Source organism: Protomyctophum parallelum, assembly GCF_964188405.1.
Source record: "Protomyctophum parallelum genome assembly, chromosome: 15".
NCBI lineage: Eukaryota > Metazoa > Chordata > Actinopteri > Myctophiformes > Myctophidae > Protomyctophum > Protomyctophum parallelum.
In genome coordinates, this window is record NC_139710.1 from 8645005 (window position 1) to 8658013 (window position 13009).

At 41.8% G+C, this 13009-nt stretch overlaps 1 protein-coding gene across 2 annotated transcripts; it reads left to right on the top strand.

The window, feature by feature from the left end:
• Positions 1–4625: 4625 nt before the first annotated feature.
• On the top strand, positions 4626–12433 carry ppic (peptidylprolyl isomerase C). Of its 2 annotated transcripts, XM_083784332.1 has the most exons (6): positions 4626–4765; positions 7539–7652; positions 7944–8037; positions 8945–9012; positions 9214–9330; positions 9977–12433. In XM_083784332.1, the coding sequence occupies exons 1-6, from the start codon at positions 4661–4663 to the stop codon at positions 10103–10105; spliced, it is 627 nt and encodes a 208-aa protein (XP_083640458.1). In that variant the 5' UTR covers positions 4626–4660; the 3' UTR covers positions 10106–12433. The 2 variants fall into 2 exon arrangements, with proteins under 2 accessions (XP_083640458.1, XP_083640459.1); XM_083784333.1 differs by lacking the exon at positions 9214–9330.
• The last annotated feature ends 576 nt before the right edge of the window (positions 12434–13009 follow it).

Here is a 13009-nt window from a genome sequence, read left to right on the forward strand (position 1 = left end):
GTGTGTGTGTGTGTGTGTGTGTGTGTGTGTGTGTGTGTGTGTGTGTGTGTGTGTGTGCGCGCGCGCGTGGGTGTGTGTGTGTCTTGTTATGACTGGCGTCACCCTGACAGGCCCCATTTGTCATCCGCGGGACCTCTGGCGGATTGATAACGAACAAAAACACAAACATAATCGTCTGAAAATGAACTCTTGTCTACGTAAAGCGACAATTTCACTGTACAAGAATGTTGAGCAATAACACGGCTCACCGAACGGCTGACGGATCGACTCGAAGCTCTGTTAAACCGCATTTTCTGGAGAGACTTTTTTTTTGTCCTTGTCTCACAGAAAACCTCTTTCAAGTCGGGGGCTACAAATTTCACTGAAAACCATGCTGATTAGTAATCAGATTCAGAATGGATATAGCCTAGCAAGTAGTGGACAGTAATCCTTATCACCCGCATTTATCGACCTCGCGGATTAATACAAGCACAAACCGAATAAGCCTAGGCTATTTACACGAATCTTTTAAATGTATATTAAAAAAATATATTAAAAAAAAAGTGCATTGGCTGCATGATCTGCTGCATGATCGGCTGCTATCATGATGTGCGTGAGACGCGTCAGAGCAGCAAAGGTAGAGCATAGGCCTTAATTAAATTATAATTATGCGACTATTAGCTATAATTATCAGTATGCATAATCTTTTAAATATAGGCCATGTAATTAGGGATATTATAAGGTATATGCATGAAGTATATGTGATAAAGATAGCCTATAGACCTATAGGCAAATTTACGGCGATTTAGGCCTATTATTTATTTATGTGATGATGTGCGTATTAGGCCTGCATGTGTAGGAAGACACTGACAGCAAGTTATTCTATATGGAGGCACGGATTCGGGGGCCGTCCATGTATAAAATGCTGTTGTTCGTGTTCGCTCTTCAATTAGGGGCCAGACGTCGTTAGAAAGAAGCGTAAAACAGGAGGAAGAGAATTAGGGATTTTCATCCATTGATTAATGACTCTCTAAAGCAAGCCACATCGGAGAAGCGAGGCGGATCGATAAATTAACTGCCTAAATTCATCATTTTCTACAACAAAAGCTAATTATTTAGACGGCTCGATGTGGGGGAAAAAACCGAACAATATCAACAAGAGTTCATTTAGAAAAGGCGTGTTAACCTTGATGTGAAGAGACCGTGGATCCGATTAGAAAGAAATCACACCCGTGTGAAGTGAGGGGCGCTAATATAACTCATGTTGATTAGGTGATATAATGGTGATATAAAACAAACGGTGCCAACACAAACATTAAACGCCATTAACAATAAAGAGACATTATGACGTAACATTTCCATTCATCGTCAAAGGCGTTTACAAAACAAACATTGAACTAAAGACAAACATTAAACCTGGTGTATAGGAGGGGCTATAGCGTTACTCAGAAACGTAGGGGTCTCATTAGGATATCTATAGGCCTAAAACTGACTGGTCAAAGACCTTACAATGAAACCATGTTTCCTTCACCTGTAGACCAATGTTGTATAAGCGAGCCTATATAACCACATGACATTAATTCAATTAAAAATGTTTTATAGCGTATATACATTTCTCTCATTCATCACATCCACGGGACCTGCATATAACCTTGATGTGGGAAAGCCTGGGTTTAAATTGGTGTCACTTTCATTTACATACTACCATGCGTTAAGGTCCAGTTTGACATTCAATTAAAACGTTTACATTTCAGCTTAATTAATTCGGCGGGTGGCGGAAGGAAAGACGAATGGACGACCCGGTTTGACAGGAGCCCGATAACGGATCCCAACAAGCTTCCCACATGCCCCCTTCAGCCACGTTGCGCGCTTGTGTGTGTGTGTGTGTGTGTGTGTGTGTGTGTGTGTGTGTGTGTGTGTGTGTGTGTGTGTGTGTGTGTGTGTGTGTGTGTGTGTGTGTGTGTGTGTGTGTGTGTGTGTGTGTGTGTGACGTGCGCGCGCGTCCCGGCCATGGCGTTAAGGTCACGACATGCTGACTATTATAATTCATTTCTATAGACATGTATTCAGCAGGGAACACGAAGGGGCTTCAGACGCCGCGCGCCTGCCTTCTCTTTTTCAACTTATTCTAAAAGCCAAGTGGGGTTTTCAAAATGCAGCCAGTAAAATGTTGCCTGTAATAAATTACTAATAAAGGGATATGGGCTTAATTGTCTGGCGGTTGTCGTAAATAACACGGGATATATTGATCTGCGCGTTGGTGGAAAACACTTTTGTTTGTCAATCAAGAAAAATACACAGACCTCTGCATGAATACCTGGCTTGGGACTTTTTATCCCCCCCCCCCCCCCCCCCCCCCCTCCCGTTGTGCCGCTTGTGCGCTCTGACAATTAAGGAGCCTTACGGAGATTGTGCAGGGAAATAAATGATTCAAGCACTTTCTGTCTTTAAGGACACGTTTAATTCAACCGGTATATATACGATACAGATATGATTGTTCACATTCAGAGATGGAATAGGATAGAAAATTATACAATTATTAGTGTGAACTGCAGCAGGCATGCATTAACCCAGCTTTCCTTTGGTGGATTCTGTTGAAACGTTAACCTAAACAGTAACAGGCCTGTCAACCCCCTGGGTTAAATTTGGACAAATGGTCCAATGAAAGGTGTAAATTCAGGGGAAAACGGAGCGTCCAGGTCAGGGAGGGGGGTTGATCCACTAAAGGCAAACGGCAACTGAACTACATAATGCGTGTTTGTACAGGTCAAAGGTTAGGGGCCGAGGTTTCAATGTTTATCCGATGAAATATACGCCCAGGTCTAGAAAGAATAAATAATTGCACTGCAGGGTTCTGTTCTGTTCTGTTTTGCCCTGCCCTGCCTATAGCCTACCATATTATTTCGCTCTTCTTCAGCAATAGGCTACTGATGTGCGGCTTTGCACTGCAGGACATGATCATCAGAGAAACTGTTCGAGCGCATCAGGCACGCTTGAGTGAGATGTAGTTGACTTCAGTGTTGACAGAGGGAGCTGTTGTTCAAAAACAGCTGTCTCAAAAACATGAAACACAGCACAGCACCCACCCGTCAATATTATATGATATAAACCTATACGTTACATATATAGCAGCCATCAATACACCTCTGTGGAAGATTTAGCGTTCTTTAACCTTCATTCATCAAGATAGTGTACTCTAATTAGCTTTAATAGCAGGTAAAACTGACCCAATCAATAGTGGGGAAAGACTGATTGGCTGATGATGCTCTGATGTATTGACCGTATCACCAAATTACTAGGAAAAAACGGTGATCTTCAAGGAAGGAATCAGTGGTTTACTACAGTTTGGACTATTTGTCAAACAGAACTTAACAAGTCATCATGTTGCTTTCTCACTTTAGAGGCGCATATAGCCTATGTTATCAGCATATAGGCCCACATCACTAACAATTAACAAATGAAAGTAACAATTTGCATGTGCTAAATAGCCTACATAATTCCATATACAAATTAAGGCTATCTCAAGAACAGTCACCATGCAACCCTTCAGAAGAGGTTAGTTTGCATGGGTTTTCTGGGTGTGCAATTCCAGAGAGTAAACTAATCTATATATCTTACTTATAGTTATGTGTTGTGTTAATTAAAACTTAATAAGGTGATGCTATTCCAAGTCATATGTTGTGTTGTTTGTTGTGCCTATCTGCTTTTAATTATTTGTGTCTGTAATGTGGCGAGAGATATGCATATAAAAAAGGAAAAAGAAATCCATTTCGTTTTGAGGTGAGAAGTTTGTATAAGCCCTTTATCTCCATGCACTTCACGAACGTTAAACAATTATGTCTCATATACATTTTTGTCCTGCAATTTGTGACTTTACTTCTTTGATTTATTATTTTGCGACTGCCTATTAAACGTGAACAAACCAAACCAACCATTCAGCCAACAGCACTCATTTAGAAAATCTAACTTCAATAATCCAGACTCTCACCCCGCAAACACCCCTGCACGCAATATAACAGCATCTCGCTCTCCTCTCCTCTCCTCTCCTCTCTCTGCCCATGGGGGGGAGGGGTCTATGATGTAGGCTAGTCGAGATCAGTGTTGCCAAGTCTGCTTATTATAAGCGACACACCTGTTTTTCTGCAGTTGTTTACTGTGGTTAAGTGGTTCTCAAACATTTTCAAATCAAGACCCCAAACCCAAATGTAGGCAATTTGTCAACGGACGCCCTCAGCTCACATATTTCAACACAAATCAGAGAAAATATTTTCAGACGAGTGTGAGGCTCACATCCATCTGAAAATATTTTCTCTGATGTGTGTGTGTGTGTGTGTGTGTGTGTGTGTGTGTGTGTGTGTGTGTGTGTGTGTGTGTGTGTGTGTGTGAGAGAGACTGTGCGCTCATAACGTGTCTATTTTCAAATGTGGCCTAGTCGCTTCTTTTGGGCTTGTTACAGTCAAGACATACTGTTGACTTTCGAGCAGAAACAGGGGGCGCTGTTTTTCCTTTATTTGCCGATGGGATTCTCAGATTGGTTTTCATAGACCTGGTTGCTTATTACTCAAACTCTGGCAACACCGGTCGCCGTGGTCGGGATGCCAGATCGCTCGGCACAGCTGTGACTTGCCGTGATTTCCCCGCCGCTACAGAAGGGTGCCTGCGGCGTATTGCTGCGTAAAAGATGGAGCTCCAGACAATATTGTCAGCTTTCGTTTTTCTAGCCGTGGTGTCTCCACAGAACGTGGCGTGTTCGAAAGGCCGAACCGGACCGAAAGTGACCGAGAAGGTTGGTTGTCTATCGGATCATCTTGACAGCTGTGGTAATTTGTAGGCTACAGCTCTCTGGAGCGTAGATATTATAACGTAGGACTCACAGTCACACACGTCTCAGACTCTGTGGGGGCATACATGTAGAATATTCCAGAACATCTGGGGAGAAAGAAAGACCCTCATTGGCCGCGGTGCGTTTATATTTAAGCAGGGAGTTTAGCTTATTATTAGGCTATAGCGCTGCGCAATACGTTTTCCGCAGGCCAAATATAAACAAACTCTGCAGCGGTGATAGAAATCGAATATTACAATGGAAATCATAACAGGTCATCATCGTTATTAGTGAGACAGATGACAGGTCTAGTCTGTTTTACAACCATACAATTTCGGGATTAGCCAATCGGGATTAGCCAATCCTTGCAGCAACTGATTATTTTATGTTTTGTATTATTTCTGTGTATTGTGTGAGTGTGTGCTGTATAAGGTTCTTAATTATTCTATAATGACAACAAGAAATGTGTTTCTCTGGCACTCTGCTTGCAGCCACGTGTACAAAACAGCCTGGCTGGCTGGCTGACACCAATATAGTAACCTATTCGTGAGTGATAAGATTTTAGGGTATACTAGCAAGTTTTAAACTTATATCATCTATTTATTATTATCATTATTCATAACTAAAAAAACATCGCATGCGGGATGCACCTGGGACGTATCCTCAGTGATGTATCTTGAGGTCAACGGGGTTTCGGGTCTCTCAACATCATACCCCTCACTCAGGCGACCCAGCCGGGAGTGATCCTGATTTATGTCCCAGTAGCTACCCTCAATCAGTCCCACTAGGGAAAAACCCGGGGCACACAATCCGTTGGAACTACTCCAGAACTACTCTGCCAGGGCTGGGAGGTACACTTCTGGCACATGGAGGGACTAGGCTCTGTGGGTTGTCTCCTGTCCGGGCACCTCCTACGTCTCACCAGGTCCACTCCTGCTCTCACCAGGAGTAGAGCGAGGACCTGTGCGTTGCACCAGAGTCCCATCACCATTCAAATTATTTAGACCAAGTCACGTCGAAGAAATAAAGTGTTAAAAATAAAAGTCTTGCTTGCTATTCAGTCATTATGCCAATTAATTCCACCCCACACAGATTTCTGTGTTGTCACTATACTGACTCACCTGCAGTGAGGAGCCCCCACCGGGAGAACGTTGGGCCTTTGTGCTATAGGGTCCACCAAAATCTCCCGGAGGGGGCGTTAACATATGTGTCACGTGGTAGCGGCCGCTGTGCATTCTAATTTTTAAACGCCAGAGGGAGTTCAACGAGCTCGTTCCTGGCGACAACACAGTGAGCCAACACCAGGATGGAAAGAAAAAACGTCGGCCTCGACATACCTTGCTTACAAGGACAAGCTTAACTTTGAGGAAAAGGAGCGTTACCTCAACAAAATCAAGGATATTGACGGTCTCGACCCCTATGAACACACTGACTGAACAGAGGATTCGATCTTCTACCACCACTAATGCGACTACATTTAATGCTTGTCCTTGTAAGGTATGTCGAGGCCGACGTTTTTTCTTTCCATCCTGGTGTTGGCTCACTGTGTTGTCGCCAGGAACGAGCTCGTTGAACTCCCTCTGGCGTTTAAAAATTTGAACGCACACGGATGGTCGCTGACTGTAAACAAACGAGAAATGCCTGCCAACATGGCGGCCGCTACCACGTGACACATATGTTAACGCCCCCTCCGGGAGATTTTGGTGGACCCTATAGGCTACTCCTCCCGCCCCACAATCCCTGCTGACAGGTGCCGCCCGAGCCTGTAGGATTACGTGCAATGACCAGTATCACCCTCCCCGCCCGGCTTCGCTCCCCGAACACATATAGGCAAATTGTGTTCGCATAGACACCCGACAAAGTCGGATGCACCACGGTGGATTTTACCACTGCACCACCCGAGCGACAATTCTCTCTACTGTCTACACTGAATAAAGCATATAAACATAAAAGCCATGTGTTCATACAGTAGTCAGTGTGTATGACTAAAAAGTGTTTTTTCATCACTGTGACATACAGTATGCATTGTAAACAACCACTTACTACCCCACCCCCTAAAACAAAAAGCTAATTGGCATGCAAAAGGTCTGTGCACAATGCACTGTAGTCCAGTGGCCTTGTGGTTAGAGTGCGATATACTAAATACTATACAGCTTGTGCTTATAACCATCTGTGGCCAACGCGGAAGCGCCTCTCGCCTACAACAACTGCAGACCTTTTTATTTGGTAGAGTAAAGTATAGTTTCTGTCTGACCGCGACGGAGGCCCGCCGTCTCAAGCAAACTTGAGCCACGTGTCGTGAGGCACCACCGAGCGAGCTAAAGCGAGCGAGTTGCTGTGCCGAGCACTGCAAAGTCCGATTGCGCCGACTCAGGGCCGCTCAACTCGATGGGCAAAGAATATAATTAATGTTCAGGTGAGAGCATTTGCCCCGACTGCCACTCAAAGTGGCTACTGGCCAATCACAGTGTGTCCTTGCACAAGCTGTGTAGTCTTTCGAATGACGGTTAGAGTATCCGCCCTGATATTGGGAGGTTGGGGTTCAAATCCTCTGGCTGGGTCATACCAAAGACTGTATAAATGGGACCCTCCCTGCTTGTTTCCCAAGGCTATTACGTGTGTGTGTGTGTGTGTGTGTGTGTGTGTGTGTGTGTGTGTGTGTGTGTGTGTGTGTGTGTGTGCGTGCGTGCGTGGATTGGAAATTACGTTTTTTAATTTAATAACAATTTATGTTTAGGTGTTTTTCGACATTACCGTAGCAGGTCATGAGGTTGGAAGAATAGTCATCGGTCTGTTTGGAGAAGTGGTCCCTCGCACTGTCAACAACTTTGTCGCCCTAGCAACTGGAGAGGTATTGCAAAATTTGTCAACATTGCATGCAAAACCATATAATTGTAGAATATGCACACACACACACACACACACACACACACACACACACACACACACACACGCACACGCAAAGTAGCAGAAATGTTAATACACTTGCAAATACATGTATACACTCAAATATTTTGCATTTATGGTCCACAAGCACATACTGTACAGTGTACAGTAGGCCTACACATATACATGCACACAGCAATACCCAGTAAACAGAATGGCAAATATATATAAAGTGTAAATTTCTATGTCTCCACAGAAAGGCTATGGCTATAAAGGCAGTAAGTTCCACAGGGTAATCAAAGACTTCATGATCCAAGGAGGAGATTTCACAGCTGGGGACGGAACTGGAGGTAGGAGACAAACTTCATTAATATATTCATTTAATCAGACCAGTGTGTGTCCAGTGGAAACCTCGTATGAATCTGATCTCAGGTCAGAATGGGTTAAAGGTCAGGACACGCCCCCCCCTCATCTAGACTGAGTGGCAAAACATTGAGCAGCATGGAGTGTTGGAGTTTGGAAGCGCTCGTTAAAAATCACTCAACCGTCCTGCCGTACCACCTGTTTCTAAATGTCACATAATGCAGGAGGCAGCAAAATGTTGTGTTATTGAAAACAAGCACTTCCAAACTCTGACACAAAAATAATCAAATGCAGGGCATTTCTTGACAGAAAGTAGCTCATAACGTTTCTATGGTGGACTTTTATGAAACAAAAACTTTGCAGATAGAAAGAGGATAATTCAAGCTTTTCGTCCAGCTGCAATGTTCGTGAGTTTAACATTGTTTAATGCAATCAGACAGGACTTTTCTGTTTGGATGAATGGGCTGTCAAGGCCAGAAAGTAGTTTATTTGCCACTCAGTGGGCGTTCCCACATAAGTTCCAGGTACGATGATGTCACGCGCATACCCTCTATACTGCCAGTTCATGAGCCACTATCTAATTTAAAACCCCCTTCTATCCCTCCCTCTTTCTGTAAGTCCCGTCCTTATCCAGAGACATGTAATAGTCATTAGTCAATGGTTAAAAATATTGTTATATTTTTATCTTGGCCATGTTGCCCAGCACTTTTATGATCAGTTGATTGGTGACACTGCTAAATGCCTTAATTGGGATTTAGAATTACAGTGGTGACAGTTGAAACAAAACTCACCCATGCACCTCCTGTAAAAGCAGAAGGCATTAACAACATCCCCCTCCACATTTCTGTTGTTTATTGCCCTCTTAACTCCTATACCGTCATTCTACTCAACCAGGTCGCAGTATCTATGGGACTACATTTGCTGACGAAAACTTTAAGTTGAAACACCTGGGGGCAGGATGGGTGAGCACACGCACGCACGCACGCACACACGTTAGCTTGACATCAGTTGTTGTAAGCAAGCAACACCATCATACTACAGAGTACAGAGTATAAATGAGGCTTAACTCTAGCCATCAGCACTAGCAGACAAGCAAACATAACAGACTCATGTATTACATTATGCTAGTAATTAAGTTACTGTTGTGTGGTTGTGTATGCTAGGTCAGCATGGCTAATGCTGGGCCAGACACCAATGGTTCTCAGTTCTTCATCACTGCAACCAAGGCCCCCTGGCTGGATGGAAAACATGTGGTGTTTGGCAAGGTTCTGGATGGCATGGTGGGTAGTGCCCGCACACCGCACGTGTGCACACACACACACACACACACACGCACGCACGCACGCACGCACACACACACACACACACACACACACGCACGCGCGCAGCGCGCGCCCGCAGGGGGCGGCACCTGTCAGCAGGGAGTGATTCTGAATCCATTCCAAGCATTAGTTTTGCACAAAAAACACTCCTTGGGCTAAAAACGGCCATAGCTACTTGCCCAAATATGCTGACCTCATATAACATTTGTGATGACGGCTATGGCCATTTTTAGCCCAAGGAGTGTTTTGTGTGCAAACCGAATGCTTGGAATGGATGCAGAATCATGAAAACCCATGTCACATGCTACTGAAAGAATGATGACATTTTGATTTTCTTTTGCCTTATACAGGTTGTTAATGGTATGGTCACATATTATGCTAATTACTGAAATTGCTCAACATGCAACTTTTAGCAACCAAACTGAATTTCATCCATTAGGCCTATAGATAACATTTCTATCATAAATGTTTATATTAATCACCATTTCTGGCAGACTTAAAACTCCTCAGTGTTCTTTTATCCCTTTGTAACCACCTTATTGGTCCATGTAGTTATGACTAGTATGCCTGTCATTTTGTGATATACCCATTTCCTGTTTCCCAGACGGTGGTCCACACCATCGAACTTCAGGACACCAATGACAGGAACCTTCCTTACACTGAGTGTGAGATTGTCAACAGTGGAAGGATTCCTGTAAAGGAGCCCTTCGTTGTGGAGGTAGAGGGATGGTAGACACTGTCTTTTACATCTTTAATATTATAGTTCTTCATCTGAACTGAGGTAAACGCAATTTGGAATTCTGTTTGTTTGACCTATTTGAGAGACCAGTGTGGGTGAGGTTTGCTATATTTTGACAGTTCAGGAAAAGTCATGCAAATATTTGTATGTGACTGTCTACATTTTCATAGTATTGTCCTGCATGCAAAAATTCACACATCGGTTAAACCAACCAGATTTCCAAATTGTATTTTGTCTAGGGTCTAACTAATTGGGAAAATGGAACATAGAGTCAATGCACTGCAGAAACCTATCTTGAAACAGTCAGCGTGAAATGAATATCTACATTTTTAAATCAGTGAAGCTCTCCTGGGACAAATAAAAAGTTGAATAAAAGTTGATGTAATCTCAACAGAATCTTTTGCAGGAGAGTCAGTGGACTCTATATTATGTTATAATTATACTGTACATATTAAGTCCCACTTGAAATGATTAACACATAAAGCAAATATGCCTTGATGCATGAGAACGTGGTTCTAAAGCTCAAGGCTGCAGATGGTATTTTTCAGTAGCCTGGCGCAGCCAGTCTTCATCTGCCTTTGCAATGCATATTGCCCCAGGCAGATTAAAGTATCGCAAGTCGCAAGGCAACTTTTTCAGTCCAAGCTAGTGTGTTTTATATTTTATATTACATATCTGGCAGTTATCCAGAGTGAATGGTGTCTATAAGGAAAATAAGAGAATAACTCCCAAACAGTAGCACAAGGAAAGTACCTGAAATCCATTTAAGTATATACCTTATGGTTATGCTATCAACGCTTTGACTTGAATTATATGTCTAGTATGTGCAGAGTTTATTTAATACAGATTGCTTATTCAATTATTAATAGCATATCAGCCACACACTTATTACTAATAAGGGTCTATCTATGCAGAGGGTGTGACTTATAGACTACTAGAACAAAAAGGACATGGTTCAAACCGTGTTTCACAGAAACTGTTATGTAAGGATACGATATAACAGGGTTATTTTTTCTCAAGTTAACTGGTGTGTGCAAGTTAACATATTATTGTTGCCTATAGCAATAATATGTTAAAAGGCCTTATCTACTGGGATTAAGTACAATGGCATCACCAAAGTACCCATAATCACCTTAATGAAAATTGTTAAACCCATGCTTTTAACCTTCTCTGACTGATTACGGTATATGTTTTAACCATGTAGCACTCCGGAATTCCCTGTGAATGAAAAGTGCAATAACATTTTAATGTATTATTATTAGCATTATTATTATTATTACATTTAATAATAGTTAATAATGCATGTACTGACTGAAAAGTGTTATTGAAATAAGTAAGTTCACACATTAACATAAAAACAGGAATTATGGCTAACATGCTCCCTGGTTTATACATTAAACTACCATAGCAACAGTTAGCAATGCTTTGTGGGAGTTAACAGCATGGTTGTAATACAACTTTGACCAAAACAATTGCTTGTATGAAGATACATATATATATATATATATATCGCTATTATCGTATGAAATTACATCTGTTTGAACCTAAAGTTCCCTAGTTGTATCAACGTTGAACACACCTTTAAGCAATGGCCTCTATCTTCTATTCTTAATGTTGCAACATTTAAGGACTAGAGTTGTCCAGATTATAGGTCATATCTTTAGGGAATATCATATCACTTACTGTAAATGGTTTGATTATGCAATCTCTACTTTAAAGTGCAATATGTCTATCAAGTAAGTTACCTGTACATTTGTATCAGTTTTAGGGTGGAAAGTTGACCATAAAACCTAATGCTCATAAAATGTTAAAATAATAGTTTTGTAATGACAGGTTGACTTCTTTATGCCCAGTATGGTGCGTTCATTGGATACTACCAGCTACCATCATCCCACATTGTACACTAAAACAGTAAACATACTCATACCAACAAACCATAGCAGTAAGATGGTCAAATAGTTGTGCCAAATGATGTGTATTTTGTATGAAAACTGATGCTGTGTGTAGACCTAACCATGACAGAAATATGAGTATAATCTGTTTATCGTAATGTAGCTAATCAAACTCTAATTGCCAAATGACTAAACCTACTACTGCCATTTCACTCCTATGCCATTTGCACTATCTGTCCGCCCAGGTAGCACTATCATGATTATGCAGCCAAAAGCCACATATACTGTATAAGCCAATGAACTGTTATGCATGTGTCATTGTTCAACATTGATCATGCGGAGCCTGTATGCATTTCATGTAGTTTTGTTTAATGATTCGTCTTCCTGATGCGTTATATGCTGTTCGTTTTGCAAAAAGAAAAAAAGAAAACGAACATAATGTAAAGAGAGAAATTAACATTTCAGACAACGAAAGAAAATCATTGTTTGTCCTAGAACTAGACTAGTGTGTGAATGAGCAGCTGTCAAATGTCATGTGAGTCAGTCTTTGTTCAAAATTATTCTAGATATATAGAAAGTCATTTTCCTGAGTTATTACAATCTTAAACGTGATATTGTAACAACTATACATTTCTTTGCTGTTCAACTGTTACATTGCAAATATTGCAAAAAAAAAAAAATGCAGTGGTTCTCAACTCTGGCACAACTGCTAGTTTAATAAAAACCAGAATAATTGCATTCCCCTGGTGATCCAGGTCCAAATGTGTCCCTGATTCCACTGCTAGAATGAAAACTACCAGTAGCGTCAGTCTTCATGACTGGAGATGACCACTACTCTATTAGCAGCACCACAGTTAACACCACCATCCTTCTAACATTGTTAGCATTTTCTATTCAAAATAATGTGAACTGCTGCCTGGAAAATGCAGTATCCAGATAACAACTTAAAGCCCCATTATACTTAGTTGTGTGGCTCGCACCCCTAAAATAGCCTAGTATAATACAA

What these genes read in the sequence shown, in the direction of transcription:
- ppic (XM_083784332.1), top strand. Translation starts at nt 4,661, where the DNA reads ATGGAGCTCCAGACAATATTGTCAGCTTTCGTTTTTCTAGCCGTGGTG. An exon ending in AGCTGGGGACGGAACTGGAG is followed by an intron (nt 8,038 to 8,944) that starts GTAGGAGACAAA and finishes CTACTCAACCAG; the next exon opens with GTCGCAGTATCTATGGGACT. An exon ending in GCAAGGTTCTGGATGGCATG is followed by an intron (nt 9,331 to 9,976) that starts GTGGGTAGTGCC and finishes CCTGTTTCCCAG; the next exon opens with ACGGTGGTCCACACCATCGA.